Source organism: Octodon degus, unplaced genomic scaffold (assembly GCF_000260255.1).
Source record: "Octodon degus isolate 3935 unplaced genomic scaffold, OctDeg1.0 scaffold00016, whole genome shotgun sequence".
NCBI lineage: Eukaryota > Metazoa > Chordata > Mammalia > Rodentia > Octodontidae > Octodon > Octodon degus.
Window position 1 is genome coordinate 10,603,727 of NW_004524592.1, and position 14,530 is coordinate 10,618,256.

Consider the following 14,530-nt stretch of genomic DNA (forward strand, 5'->3'; position numbering starts at 1 on the left):
AAAACAGAACTAGGTTAAAATCCTATGAATAAGTCCCTCATTCATAAATTCAAATACACACATGGTCAGCTGAATTTTACACACTGATTTATATTGGATATTTGTAATAATATCTGATTTAAAAGTGATGGGCTACAGAGTACAGCAGTGAGGGTTCAATTGAGACTGGGCATGGTGGCAGGCACCTGTAGTTCCAGCACTTGGGAGGCTGAAAATAGGAGAATCACTACAAGTCTGATCTAGGTAGTAAAACCCTGTAGACCCTGTACTAAACACATAAAAAATGATGAGCCACTTATTCCAGGATATAATCTAAATAGTATTATGTATTGTGACATATGATGATAGTTTATGAAAGTAAACCAACCACTATTGACAGTGACCAGAGATAGCTTATAAGAACTAAACAGAAATGTACACTTGAGGAAATATACTGTAACTTTAAATAGGCTCTTTCTATAGTACTTGGGATTAAACTCAATGTTTAATAGCTTATGAGTAGTCAGATCAAAACCTCATTTAGACATTGAGAATTTCAAAGACAAGGCAAATCCCTATAAAACCAATACCATAAATGGTGTTGCCTTCCAACAACAGCTTTCAGGAAGCCTGAAGGTGCCATAAGCAACTGAACTGTGGAACTGAAGTCACACAACCATGGAAGTAGGAGTTTGAGTTTCTAGGAAAATGTTCTAAAGTCCCAGAGATACATGACAGATGGTGCCCACCCTCTTCTGCCCAGGAACTGGACTGACTCCTGGGAGGCTCTAGTGCAAGAACAAGGAAGGGATTCTACACGAGTCGGTGCAGGTCTCACGCAACCCAGCTCAGAGAGACTGTGACAGTACCAGAAATTGCCAAGGTACTGTGCAGCTATCCAGCATGGGCCAAAGGAGGAGGAGAGGCACATGTGTAAGGATACCCATCCCATCTACTGCAGGTAGTACAGTTCACAAGCCTGTAGCAGCAGATCACATAGACCAGCACTCCCTGGGAAAGGGCAACATTGCCAGGCCTCAGTTCACTGAAGGCCCGAAGTATTTACAAATGAAAAGAGGAAATGGGTGAGTGAATGTTCAAATGCCCACCATGAAAAGATTAGACACAATAAATCTGATTTTATTTTTTCAAAAAAATTATAGGGTCCAGGGAGTTGGCTCAGTGGAATAAGCACTTCCCTGGCAAGTGCAAGGGTCTGAGATCAATCCCCGGTTCCACAAAAAAAAAAAAAAAAAATTATGAATCCTATAAGTATAGCACAATTTTTATTAATGTAAACACATATACTTACAAGTCCCTTAAAATGTAAATTGATGACTGAATTGATTTTCACTTACTGCTTCAGGTAAGCAAACAACTTTTAAATTCTGAGTGTACTAAAAATTTAATGCCTCTCTTAAACTTAGAAGCATTTAGTAACGTGCTGCTTTTAAGGATTAAGGAGAAGTAGATAATACATTTTACTTTGATCATTAACCTTAACTAAAAAGAAATTAAAATACATAGTGAATTAGTCCTGTCAGTTCTAAAATATCAAAGAATTAATTATTGAATTTATATTAAATCCTTAGCCTAAAATGCCAGTACTCAAGAGACCGTGTCTCTAGTTATATGTGGCAATTTTTGCAAAAGGCATATATCAAATGCATGCGTAAATAAAAACGTACCCTGTTTCTTCCATGATGCAGCCACCCCAGGACTCTGTGCAGTCACATTCTGGTCCAAGAAAATCATAAAAGCAGCAGAGGAAAAAGGAAGTAACAAAAGTCAATCTTTAACTTGCATCATAGTTTCTATAAAAAGTGCTTTATTACCAATTCCACCTCAAACAGGTACAGAAAGAAAGGCCTCACAGAGCAGAACATATTTCATTTAAATGAGTCTTTCCTCATCTTTGACAGAAGTGTAAGTTGTACCTAAGAAAAGAGCTGGCATCAAGTAAAATCACGGCTGTCTTCATTACGACAAGGACAACTCAGTGAGTCCCCTTATTGAACTGTGTGCAGAGAAGGACCCTGGGTAGAGCTTGCAATGCCAGTGCCGGGCTAAGTTCTACCATCTGAGAGACTGACATTGAGTCTCTTTGAGTCTCCCGGTTCCACCTCTAAATGGGAACAAGGGCTCTCTGCTCATCTCGCAGTATGGCTCTGGGGCTCACTCCCAGGATGCTTTTCCGTGCTCAGACAAACCCAGTTATCACGGAAGTCCTTCTAAAGGAACAAACCAAAAGAGACTGAATTCTCTTGAGTCAAAGGCAGCCCCAGCTAGAGAACTGAGTACATTCTTCTAAAATGTCTCACGAGAGGAATCTAAAATAGAAGTAGTCTATTACTACTTAGTAATCACCTAAGTAGTAACTATAAACTTAATGTTGCTACCAGAGATTGAAATAATAGTCTGATGGGCTTTCTTTTCATTTGTTTTTTCCTATTCTCTTTACTATCATAGATAAAGATGTTTTTAAAAGAACACTTTTAAGTGATTTTTTAAAAAACTAAGATATTGGAAGTAATGAAATAGCTAAACAAACAATTCACAAAGGAATAAAGAATTATAGAAAGGAAGAAACTACAGGAGGCATTAGGTATGAATCCAACTTCTCACTGTACTCCATCACCCAACTCAGTAACCCAAGCATGGCCCTCCAGGATGGTCAAACAAGGCTATAAATCTGGTGACGATATTTTCTGATTCAAAGGTATCCATGCCAGCTGACAAAACTTTATACACCCCCCTTTACTGTGGAACAGTATTTCCTGGGAAAGCAAACACCCTGAGAAGACATTAGAAAATGTAAGTTAGTGGGTATTTGCCAGATGCCTGGAGACACTCATGACAGCTCTGGGCTTGATCATGTAATACATGTAAAGGGAATTAAAAAGCCCATGGTTGTACATTTTGTTTTATTTCCATAATTATGTATTACGGGCCTCAAAAGTAGAAAATGTAGAATAACCTTTTTCCTTTTCTTCTTTGAGGAGGACTCAGTGATAGAGAAAGCTTTACTCCCAGCATCTCATATTTACACAGAGAGGGAGAGACTTCCACTTAATTTCTAGTTTAGTACATAATATAAGCAAACATGAGTGAATGTGGTTTCCCTTTCCAAAAGATCACACTATGACATTTATGGACCTGAGGTACCTTTGCCTTCTGCCATGGAAATGTATTAAAAATTACATTTTGCTACTGTGTGGCCATAAAAAGGAATGTAATTCAGTATGAACATTTTTCTAATTTTAAAAGAAATTATAAATTTTTGTGGGCCTCTAAAACTACATGGGTCACAGACACTTTGTCCACTGGATTAATCAATCCTGCTTTTGCATCTTCTTTGATTAATGAAAGACAGGTCACCAATAGTCAATCTTCCTGCTTTTATACTGCGTGGAGTTCGTGGGCTCCAGTATGGACTTCCTCTTGTACATGTCCATGCACCATGGGAGAATTCTCTCCTTGGCCACTCACCCCAACTTTAAAAGATCCAGGGGCACCACAGTCCAGACAGTGGTAGCAAACTGATAGCTCTCATGCCACAGGAGGTATCTGTTACTGAAAGCTTTAAAAGGTTCACCATCAATGGTCTAGAGGGACTTACTTTAACTTTTTTTGCAATGCAGTGGGTAACTTTAGAGTTCAAATATGCACTTCCTGTGTGGAATCTTGTCTAGCGTCTTGTGCCTATGCTCACTGGCTAGAACCCAGGGAGGCATTATTCACCCCAACACTCTGCTATGTGAGAAAGAGCTAACTCACAGACTAAGAAACTGGGTATGACTTCATGGATTTAGAAAGGAAAATTTCTTCAAACCCAAATAGATTAAGAAGTACTTCAAGTTTCTCATTTCATAAATGGTTTAAGGGAAGGATTATAAAATTAAACTATGATGATTTAGGAATGAAAACTATTGACAGAACATGCATTGTAGGGACAAAATGGCACACAAAGTCAGAAGGTCAGTGTACATACTTGGCTTTCTGCTCGACGGTTCCCATTGGATTCCAAGGTTTTGAGCCAGGCTTTGCGATAACACTTGTGCCACTGCCATTGGAAGACCATACTGGTTTTCAGAGTTGAAAGTGTGTGGGAAACATTTGAGAGAGTGCACAAAGCTAGTTATTATTCCTTAGTTGTCACCATGTATCACCCCAGTTCCCCAAGTAAAGCCTCAAAATTTCTAGAGACGCAATCTTCTCTTTGTCACTTTTCCCTCCCAAATAAGCCCTCTTCCCCTGTGGTACCTTTCAGGGGCTGAAGCCCTGACATGGAAACACAAAATACAAATCACAAAAGGATGTGCTCCAGTTCAACTTACACCAAACCAGGAAGTTCAACTTATTATAAATACATCAAGGAAGTCTCCAACAAATGATAGCTACTAGGATACAAGTTATAGGAGTAACCAGGATTTAAAATAGAGTTGCTTGGGGATTTTAGGTGTTCTTGCTAACAAAAATTTTCTTTATAAATATGTTTATTTTAAAAATCAAATAATGATTAAGAAATGTTTTTTAGAATACATCCTACAGGCAAGTAGAAAACTTCAAGTGAAAGCATTGGTTATAAAGAGAAAAAACATGAGTATCATGAATTCTTTTACTTAAAGGGGTAAATCTAATATGTAAAAGAGCGCTATAACTTTAAAAAAACTATTTAAGGGAAGGATTAATAAGCTTATAAAGGGACTGGGGAGATGGCTCAGTAGGATAAGCGCTTGACTGGCAAACGCAAGGATCTGAGTTCAATCCCCAGTTCCGCCAAAAAAAATAAGCTTATAAAAATCTAATGTCTGTGACCATGGCTTGCATAGATTTCTGGCTTGTATTTCCTTGATAAATATGTAAAACTCTCAATACTACGATAAACCCAGAGGACCACTCTGGCTTCTCTTTGCTAATGTAAGCCAGTCAAGCTGCATTCTCGATGTCCTCATTCCAAGCAAGCCTGAGAAGGATGTAAATTGGGTCATAAGGAAGGAGGGAATCAGCTGCACACATAAAGCTCTACTTAGAGAGAATTGATAAAATCTACCTCGTTCACACCAACCCCTCTTGTGCGAGAACAGACACCTGCAAAGTAGCTCAGGCTGCTTCTCTTATAGTGGAATGTCACGCGCCTTAAGAAAAAAAAATAAAAATGCTGTAAGCAAACCCAATCAAGTGCCCACTACATAAACCTTCCCACAACACAACCACTATCCTGCACTGACTGGTCTCAAATTATTCTTCTCTAGGAAGTCAAAAACTGTATGTTACAGACATTTAAATTTATTTTGTGAAAATACCTTTAAGTTAATGTGTTAACCTCAGATCAATAAGCATTACCTAAGAGCAAGGAAGCACCATACTCTGACACAGGAATTCAGGACAGAAAGATGAACAGACTTTAGCCCTTGAACCTTTTTCTACTAGCGGCTACTTTGTAGTAATAGAAACTAGTAATTATTATAAATTGATAACTAAAAACAGAGAAAAGAAAATAAAGGGTAAAATGGAAAGGAGGAAAGAGTACTTGAATTGGTGTAGCTCAGAGGGATGTTTGAAAACAGTTTCACTGTAAGTGGAGCAGGGAACAGCTTATGGAAACCACAGTACACCCCTTGCCTAGGTGATGGAAACTCAACTGGATTCAATGGTCCTTTGGAAAGACTGATTTCCCAGCAGCTCTTGCAGCTAAGTGTGGTCATGTGACTGAGTTCTAACAGATGATTTGGTGGTAAAACTGCTATTCTGTCTCACTCCTCCCTTGCCAGTAATGAAGATTAGGGTGCAGGCATCCCAGATAGTGAGGTGACTCTGGACCTGGAGTTACATCTTCTGAAGGTGGAGCTCATGGCCATAACATTGTACACAACTGAGTTAGATAGAAATATTATAGGTAGACAGACAGGGCTGGGCCCTCAAAGGATCCAATATGGAAGACAAGATAACCTGCAACTGTGGAAGGCACAGGCAGTCCCAACTGGGGCCAGACCTCAAGACAAAAGATTAAACCAATGCACTCACATACTTCCCTAGGAATGAACCTCAGGGATTGATATTCTAAAGAGGTATCAATCATCTTGAAAAAGCCAGGGAGACACTAACCCAACACCCTACAGAAAAACCCCATTGTATATTCATGCCTGCTAGCTGTATGACTTGCTTCCCCATTTGATTCTGATTTAATCAATTATGCCAGAGTAATTATGCTTTTAACCTTACCGGTTGACCATAGTTTTGCCCCACCTCATGCCCACATTTTGAATCTCCATGTTTCCACCTTGGACCCACCTCATCTTGTGGATTTGCTCTATAAAAATCTCAAGGAAAGGCACATTCCTGGGCAACCCACTCAGATCCCCTCTGTCTCTTTTTCAGACAGAAGCACTATTTCCCTCAATAAATTTATCTGCTCTTAACCTCCGCTGTTCCTAAAACTCATTCTTCGATTTTAGAGAACATGAACTTGTCCCAGGTATCTTTCAGATTGAGCATTTCATTCTCCTACAGTCAATAGCAGCACCAGGACCTCAGCACTGGAATCCACCTCAATCTCCTTACACATGCAGAGGTGCATCGGTGGCCATCTTGTTCAAGTCACTACTTTCTGGTATGTCACTTAACTAAGGGACTAAAGACAAATGCCAAAGCAAAGGCTACAATAAAAGCCTGAACAGGTACATACGAAATGAGATGCACAGCATCAGCGTGCTGTTTGATGCGCTGCCGGTATTTGGAGAACTCATGGAGCATCTGCACAGGGTTGGTGGAGATATCTATATGGTCCTTCTCAGTCCACGTCTCTACAGCTACCAGGACAACCCTGGTATTGAGCTGCTCCTTGTAAATCTGAGGGTAGACAACAGGACAGGTGCAGGAGGAAAACACTGGGTCAAACATGCACGATCAGTGAGTCAGTCAGCGGAAGGACAGGAAGGGGGAGGTGAGAGAACATGGGGCCAGAATTAGCTCATCAGAGAGAACTCTCTTCTCCTTTCTCTTTTCCAAAAGCAAAAGTAAAAAAGAAAGAACAGCCACACAATTCAATGTCATGTTCAATGTTCTCCTGTAAGGTTATTTCCACCCCAGGACAGCACCTCTTGTAGCCCGGGATCTTAAAAGGGCCAACAGACAGTAGAAAAGCTACAATGTCAAGATCAAGATAGAAGACATAGTGAAATGGGTTCAGCAAGGTTATCTAAACCTCACATGAGGTCACAGGATGGAGCCGCCTACACTGACTGTAAGAGCAATGCAGCCAGTTACTCCTGCAGGATTGGAGCAGCTCACCAGACAACGTAGCTGGTTTGCCTGTGATATATGAAGAGTGAAATAACACAGAGAGAGAGAATCACAGATCTAAGGTCACATGAGGGAAAGAGCAGGTCTTTATTCCCCACCCCACCTGCCCACAGGGTGGCGTCGCTCACAGCATTTACACTGGTAGCTTTCAGCTCTCCTCTACTTTGGGGCCAGTAACTAATTTATTCACACAATTAAGCAATTTCAGTGACTGCTGTTCTCCTGTCCTATTTTCAAACCAATTAAGAAAACAATGAGTGATCTTTGAACACATTGCAAAAGGGACTCTCAGCATGCTTAAATCAAACTGAAGCCATAACGACTTTACACAAAAATGAGTTAAGTATAATGTCTTTTAAAAATTAGTAGTCGGTTTTGGAACCTTATAAGATAACATGAAACAAAAATTAAACTCTGGAAGATGTGATTCTATTCAGCCATGCTGAAATGATTAACACAGAGGTGCTAGCAAGTAAACAGCTTTTGCAGAAAAGCTGTGTTTAAGTTTCTCTTTTCTATATTGCTTTATAGCTTTCTTTTAAGATTGACAAGAGCTGAAATTAAGGAAAAAATAATAAAACCAGATGTAAATTGGCTCTCAGAGGTTCAATCTTAACTTCCTATTAAATATTCTATGCACATCCACTTCTATTATAATTTTGCTCAGCTGTGCGTACCAAGCACATAACATATGCTGGTGAACAAAACATGTTATGAATATTTACGTGACTGGTGGTTTGGGGCTGTTTAAAATGCAGAAAAGAAAGCAGCTCCTTGGAGTAAATAAATACCGTTTAGGTGTTTGGCAAGTTATAAAATGGGTTTTTTCAGTTAAAAGGGAACATTCAATAGATAGATAAAAATGTATTCAGCTAATAAAACAGCACTTTATATTAGAATATATAAAGTAATATGTAGTGTTTAATTTGTTAATTAAATAACAAATATTGAATTATTGAATCATTATGAATATATTATTGAAAATAATATATAATATTCATATCTATGGAGTTCCCACCTAAGGAAGGAGAAAAGAAGGAAACCTTAACAATCACTCTTTGTAACTGTAAAGATTTGCAGTTAGAAAATTTAGAAGGAGATAGATATTTTGTTGTTTCACATTAGTTATATTTGGAGACTATACCATTCTAGAAAAGAAGTCCAAAACATTCCACTATGGAACACTAAGATAATAAATTTGCATTCTTTAAAGAAGCATTTTATCTTTATTCCCCAAATATAGTCTGCCTCAGTCTATTTATGCTTTCCTGCTAAGATCCTGTGTATAAGAAAAGATAAACTACTATTTTTTTTTAATTTATTTCAAGGTCTCACCATGCAACTCAGACTCATAGTGATCCTCCTGCTTTCAGCCTCTCCAGCACTGGGATTACAGGCGTGCTCCACCACGCCCAGACTTGGTGGCCAGCTCAGTGTGCCCGGGAGGTAGGGCTGGTGCAGCACGTGGTGCTGGGGATTGAACCCCAGTCCCTTTGCTTGCCTAAGCAGGCTCTTAGTCCTACAAGCTATCTCATCAGCCCCCAAACTACTTTTAACAAAGTATTTGCCAATATAACTTTCAGTCTTTTGCTAACTAATTTCCTCCATTATTTTCTGTCCCCCTTGTGGCTCTGGTAACAATGTTCTGCATATTTTCTAGAAACATGGTACACAATTAGTGCTACTAAAATTTTTTCAATGTTTAAGGAGATGTAAATATCACTAACCTTGATCTAATCATTATACAGTGTATATAGGTATCAAATTATAACACTGCATCCTGTAATATTTACAAATTAAAATTAATAAATATAAATGTGAAACAAAGAAGCAAAGCCAATGAGTCCTCAGAATTCTAAGAGTAACTCAACAGTCTCTTGAAACGCTAAGGATATTGTTATCTCTGAAACCAACTATGTTATAAATTCTTAGAAGAACTAGAGTAGTGCATTGCTATTTTTACCTCAGAAATAGCTAGCGAAACAAGTGAGCAGACAGAGCTAGAGATATAAACCATCTTGGTAAAAAAAAAAATGGGTTGAAGAGAACCAGGATACTCACAGAATCCACAAGGTTGACCACAGATTTTGCAAAGTTGTTGGTATGTGCATGAGAAGAGCGATGCTTCTTATACTGAAGGAAAAAGAAGATGTACCAGTCACTGGCAAAGCTTACTTTGATGGTAAATTTCAAAATTCTGTAAAAGCAGAAATCCCTCAGCAATAGTAGAAAGGACGATCAAAACTACAGAGTTTACTTTGTGCCACAATGGATACCATGGTGCTCTCCCATGCCCTCCCCATCCCAAACAAACAAACAAACAAACCCTCTTCATGTTAGGCAGCAAAAATCCTATCTGAAACATCCACAGTGTTCCAGTAATGGAAAGGGCCTCCTGGAATCTGTATGATATGCATTATTCTTCAGAAGTCACTTTTTTACTCAGTCTTCATAGCTTCCAGCGCACTCTTTTGTCTCCACTGAAGCAGCATTTCACACACTGAAAATGGCTGAGCTCCAAAGTAAAGTCTCCATTGCACATCTTCCTCACTTTAAATTCAACACCCTGCAGGAAAATTCCTTACACAGCACCCTGGATGCTGCCCAACACATAGGTTGCATCTGCCCTGCGGTTAGCATATTCCTTCAGAGGAATAGCGCCACTAAAGCCTTTAACAAACAGGAAACAGAAGGAAAATGAAGTGTGCTGATCCCAAGTGACCGGTTATGATTATTTAAGAAAATTAAATAAATAAGATCATTCTTGTTTTGCTTTGCTTTGCTACTGTGCTGGAGATAGAAATCTGAGACTCGAGAATGTTCAGCAAACAGAACTACACACACAGTCAGAAGACTATGGGGCTTTTCTAGTTAGGAGTCCTGGACTTTGTTCAATAAGCCTCAAAGAGGCCATTTGAAAACACAAGTCTCCACAGAAAGTGACGCCCTCTACAGGTCTGTGAGCTTTTGGTGATTTTTAAAACCGAGGAAAAAGAAAACAAGCCAATTCACATTTACACTACACCTTCAAATTTTCTTTCTTTCTTTTTTTTTTTTTTTGGTACGGAGGATCAAACTCAGGGTCTTGCCCTTGCAGGCTCTGTGCCACTGAGCTATCTCCCCAACTGTAACTTTCTTAAATATTCAGGATTTTGCTAAATTGGAAAATTATATCCTTTTTTCTCATTTATTTATCCTTATTTTATGAAGTTGTTAGACTTCTTTCATGTCATTCACTCTCATGACTGTTTCTAGACAGAGTTGCTTTATAGTTATATAGCTAATGTCTACCTGTTAACACAAAGAAAACTGATGACCTATGATTGGCACGTGATCAGTTGATTAATATGTGCTATTAGTAGCCTTCATTAATTTAAAACTATTTGTATCACATTACTATTATTGTTTTGTATTATTCTTATTACTGTGCATCATAACTTGACCAAAATTGTTCTTTTAAAACTAAAAAGAAAAAAAAATACTTACACATCACTGTATACATAGGACTAGGTCATAAAACATCATATTAATCTAAATTATTTTAGGCACCATAATATTTCTTAAACTTAGAATTACAAAGTTTTTGCAAACAGTTCAGTATTTCAGTTTGCCTATAAAATTCTACAAGCTGAAATATTTCAAAGACACCTTTTAAGAACGAAAGCAAAAGTCTCTACATTAAGTTCCTTTAGGGTAATGAGAACATTTTGGCACTAGACAGAGGCAGTGGCTGCACGACACTTTCAAGGCACTAAATGCCACTTCAGTACCTTTAACATCAACATATTAAAGGATTTTCTTTTAATATCTTGATGTTAAAATGTACGTATCGCAAAAAGAAAAAATATTAGCTGACACCTATCTTAGTTCACTACTATTATATACATATTAAGATGACTTTTATTTAGCTTCTCAGTTTTAATTTGTTCTTTGTGGGAGTTTCTTTTATATACTGTAATGATCATACAAAATACGGCTTGTAGGGCCAGCCAGATAGCTCAGCAGATTAAACAACCTGCTTAAGCAGACACAGCGGCTGGGGTTTGATCCCCGTAGTGCCGTGCCAGCCCTGCCCCTGGGGTGCACTGAGACAGCAATTGAGACTGGGAGTGGTGGCGAGTGCCTATAATCCCAGCTCTTGGGAGGCTGAAACAGGAGGGTCACTACAGATCCAATCTATGTAGTGAGACCCTGTACTAAATACAATAATAATAATAACAATAATAATAATAATTTTTAAAAATATGGCTTATAAATATAAAGTTAATAAGGTCACTTAAAAGTTACTAAAATGTGATTTTTTAAAAAACTTATTTTACATTTGTACTTTTTAAGTCTCTGATCCTCTTTTAGGAAAGAGCAGTCTACCTATTGGGTTGGGAGTAAATCAGAGTGGGTCAGAAATGGAAGCGGAAAGACTGGTGGGAAAATACTGCAATACTGCAGGTGAAACATGGTGTAGCAGAGCAACTTCAAGGAGAAGAGAATAAAAACACAATGAAGGTGGATTCCCGAGGCTTGCTGGCCTACTGGAAGTGGACGATGATGAAGGAGAAGAATAAATGGGGAGTCTCAGTTTTAAACTTGGATAAAGACTGATGGTGCCATTCAAAATCATATGAAAAGCCAAGGGAAGGGCCAGGGAGATGGCTCAGTAGAATAAGTGCTTGCCTGGTGAGCACAAGGGCCCAAGTTCAATCTCCGACTCCAGAAAAAAAAAAAAGCCAAGAGAAAAGCATAGTGAAATAGCACATATGCTAGCTCCAAGCTCAACCTCATAAAATCCACTAAAGCTACCATGGTGGTTCCACCCTCCATACCTCATCTACTCCTAGTTACTCCTCAAAAACTCTACCTCCAAATACCATTAACTTACAGATTTGAGAATTCAGTTTCCAATTCATGAACTTTAGAAGACACATTTAACCCACAGTAGAAACTTAGATCTCTGAATTAGAAATTTAAATATGAGGTGTATATTCAGCATTGAAGTAGAGATGACAAGCAGGCAGCTGGACACATGAGTGAAACTCTAAGACTAGAGTTATAAGGTAGGAAGCTTAAAGTCATGATACCACCTACAGACTTGAGCCTGAGAGTTGACAATCAGAAAGAGAAAGCAGAAAGAGAACAGCCCAACCAAGAGATGAGGCACTCCCATAATTCTAGCAATCAAATTTAAAAGATTTAAATAAAATAGCCAGTGAGACTCAAGAGCTCTTATGTCACAGAAGCTGAGAGATGGGAGAACTGTTTACAAGAAAAGAGCAGCTGGTGGCCTCACTGCTGAAAGAGTAAGGACAGAACAGTGATTACCAGACATTAACTTGAAGCACCACTTAAATGAACACCTAGCCCTAGGACTGCCTAGAAATGCTTCTACAACAAATATTTACCCTTCATTGCTTCATGAGTTTTAGTATCTGAAAGTAACCTACCCAAGATCACATAGCTGAAATTCAAAGGCTACTCTACGTTGAGACAGGAGAGAAATCCTTGCATTTAGAAATCCGTATTACCATAAATAGTTTATGCATATTCTCTACAAATCTTGATTATTAATGACAGCTTATAATTTGTTAGGTGTGCATAAAATATAATGGTTTTTACATGAGGGAAATCGCAGTGAGATATAAGTTTAAAGAGTTTGTGCTTATTGGCTCACACTTAAGAATGCAGCCAAAATGTAAGCAAAAGACCTGCTTTTTGTACCTTAAAATCTTTCAAAAAATGCTCTATTATGATAATGTTTTAATATCTATTTTTTTAGCTTAAGAGACTCAAAGAAATGTTTTCAGACTCTTATCAAGGCTATGATTGGTTTACAAATTAGGTTCTGCCTGCCAGACACTAAGATGCTTTCTACAAAATGGAGAGATTTTTCTTCCTAATTGAAAGGCACCCATAATGTTATGCTTGTTTAAAATATGTGCATTTTTCAGGCATCCAATATTAGGTTACTCTAAATTACAGAGGTAAACCTGAATGCAAATGTAGGTAAAATGTTTCTATTTCCCGCATGAATAAGAACTAATTTTGCAAATAAAGAAAAATGTGCAATCTCCACTTAGGATAAAACTTACCTTCACATTTTCTTATCACTGAAAACAATTTACAAATTGTTTTCACTCCCTGAGTAAATAAAGTCTTTAAGAAATCAGCATTTTGAAAAAAGGGGAAGTTAGAACTTATTTTCAACCCAAAAGTAATAGCGAAACAAATGCTCTGTCATATGGTATAAACATTGTAAGATGAATATTCTTGGTGGAACAATTATTCTAAAGCCCAACAGCAAATCCCTAAACATTAAAAAAAAAAAATAGGTATGCTAGTTCTTGCTTTAGTTGAGTTAGAGTTCCAGCATTTGAATTTAAGTCCTGATGTTTGTTCTGATTTACTATACCTTTGGTGGCTTGTGGGAATTATACTTAAATATTATCCTTACCTTATATAAAGAATACCTCTAAAAAGGACTTTTTCTAAACTCTCAGAAGAAACTATCTTTTTAAATGACTCATTTATTTGGGACTTTAGTAGACAGTAACTTGGCCTTTAAACAAAGGAATATACATAATTCTACTATTCAAGAAGCAGCATTAATTTATAATGATAGGACTCACCTTAGGTAATTTCTTCCTACTTTAGGAACTGTTGGCACTCAAAAGTAAAATCTTCTTTTTTCTTTCACTTTTTAACATTTCTCCCTCCAAATTTTTTAGTACAAACTATAGTATTTTTTCCTACTTCAGAGACAGATGAATATATTATAGCCAATTCTCACTCATTTTAACAAGTATAATAAAATAAATTATGACACGCAATTTATTTAAAAATGTATTTCTTTAAATTAAAAGGTGCAAGTCTCAATAAGGTAACTTCATCAGCTAGGTAGCATGGCCGAGTGGTCTAAGGCACTGTATTAAGGTAACTTCATCATAGATTTATATAGTATAATTATATGTTTTCTATATATGTAAAACAATAGTTCAAGAAGGGTCTTATTTTACTAAATATAAGGTGAAGATAAGTTTATTTAAATGTTTATCACTTATAAAGGCTAAAAAATAAATTCAAGGGAACTGGTGACATAGCTCAGTGATAGAGCACTTCCTTAGCCTACATAAGGGTCTGAGTATAAGCTGCAATGCCCAAAACATAAATAAATGCATTCAAATATATGTCAGATATTTAAAATTATCAGGTTGAAAATGTATGAAGTTTCTCACTAAATCTCCTGGAAGAGAAA

General features: G+C 37.6%; 1 protein-coding gene across 1 annotated transcript in view; it reads right to left on the minus strand.

Moving 5' to 3' along the window:
- Adam23 (ADAM metallopeptidase domain 23) overlaps window positions 1-14,530 on the minus strand; it is a gene marked incomplete at its 5' end in the record, with an annotated part of 203,716 nt that overhangs the window by 49,225 nt on the left and 139,961 nt on the right. The window contains 5 exons of the mRNA XM_004626726.2: window positions 1,668-1,716; window positions 3,971-4,061; window positions 5,033-5,117; window positions 6,668-6,831; window positions 9,346-9,417. Coding sequence (XP_004626783.1) covers window positions 1,668-1,716; window positions 3,971-4,061; window positions 5,033-5,117; window positions 6,668-6,831; window positions 9,346-9,417 — 461 coding nt within the window. The remainder of the gene's footprint in view (window positions 1-1,667; window positions 1,717-3,970; window positions 4,062-5,032; window positions 5,118-6,667; window positions 6,832-9,345; window positions 9,418-14,530) is intronic.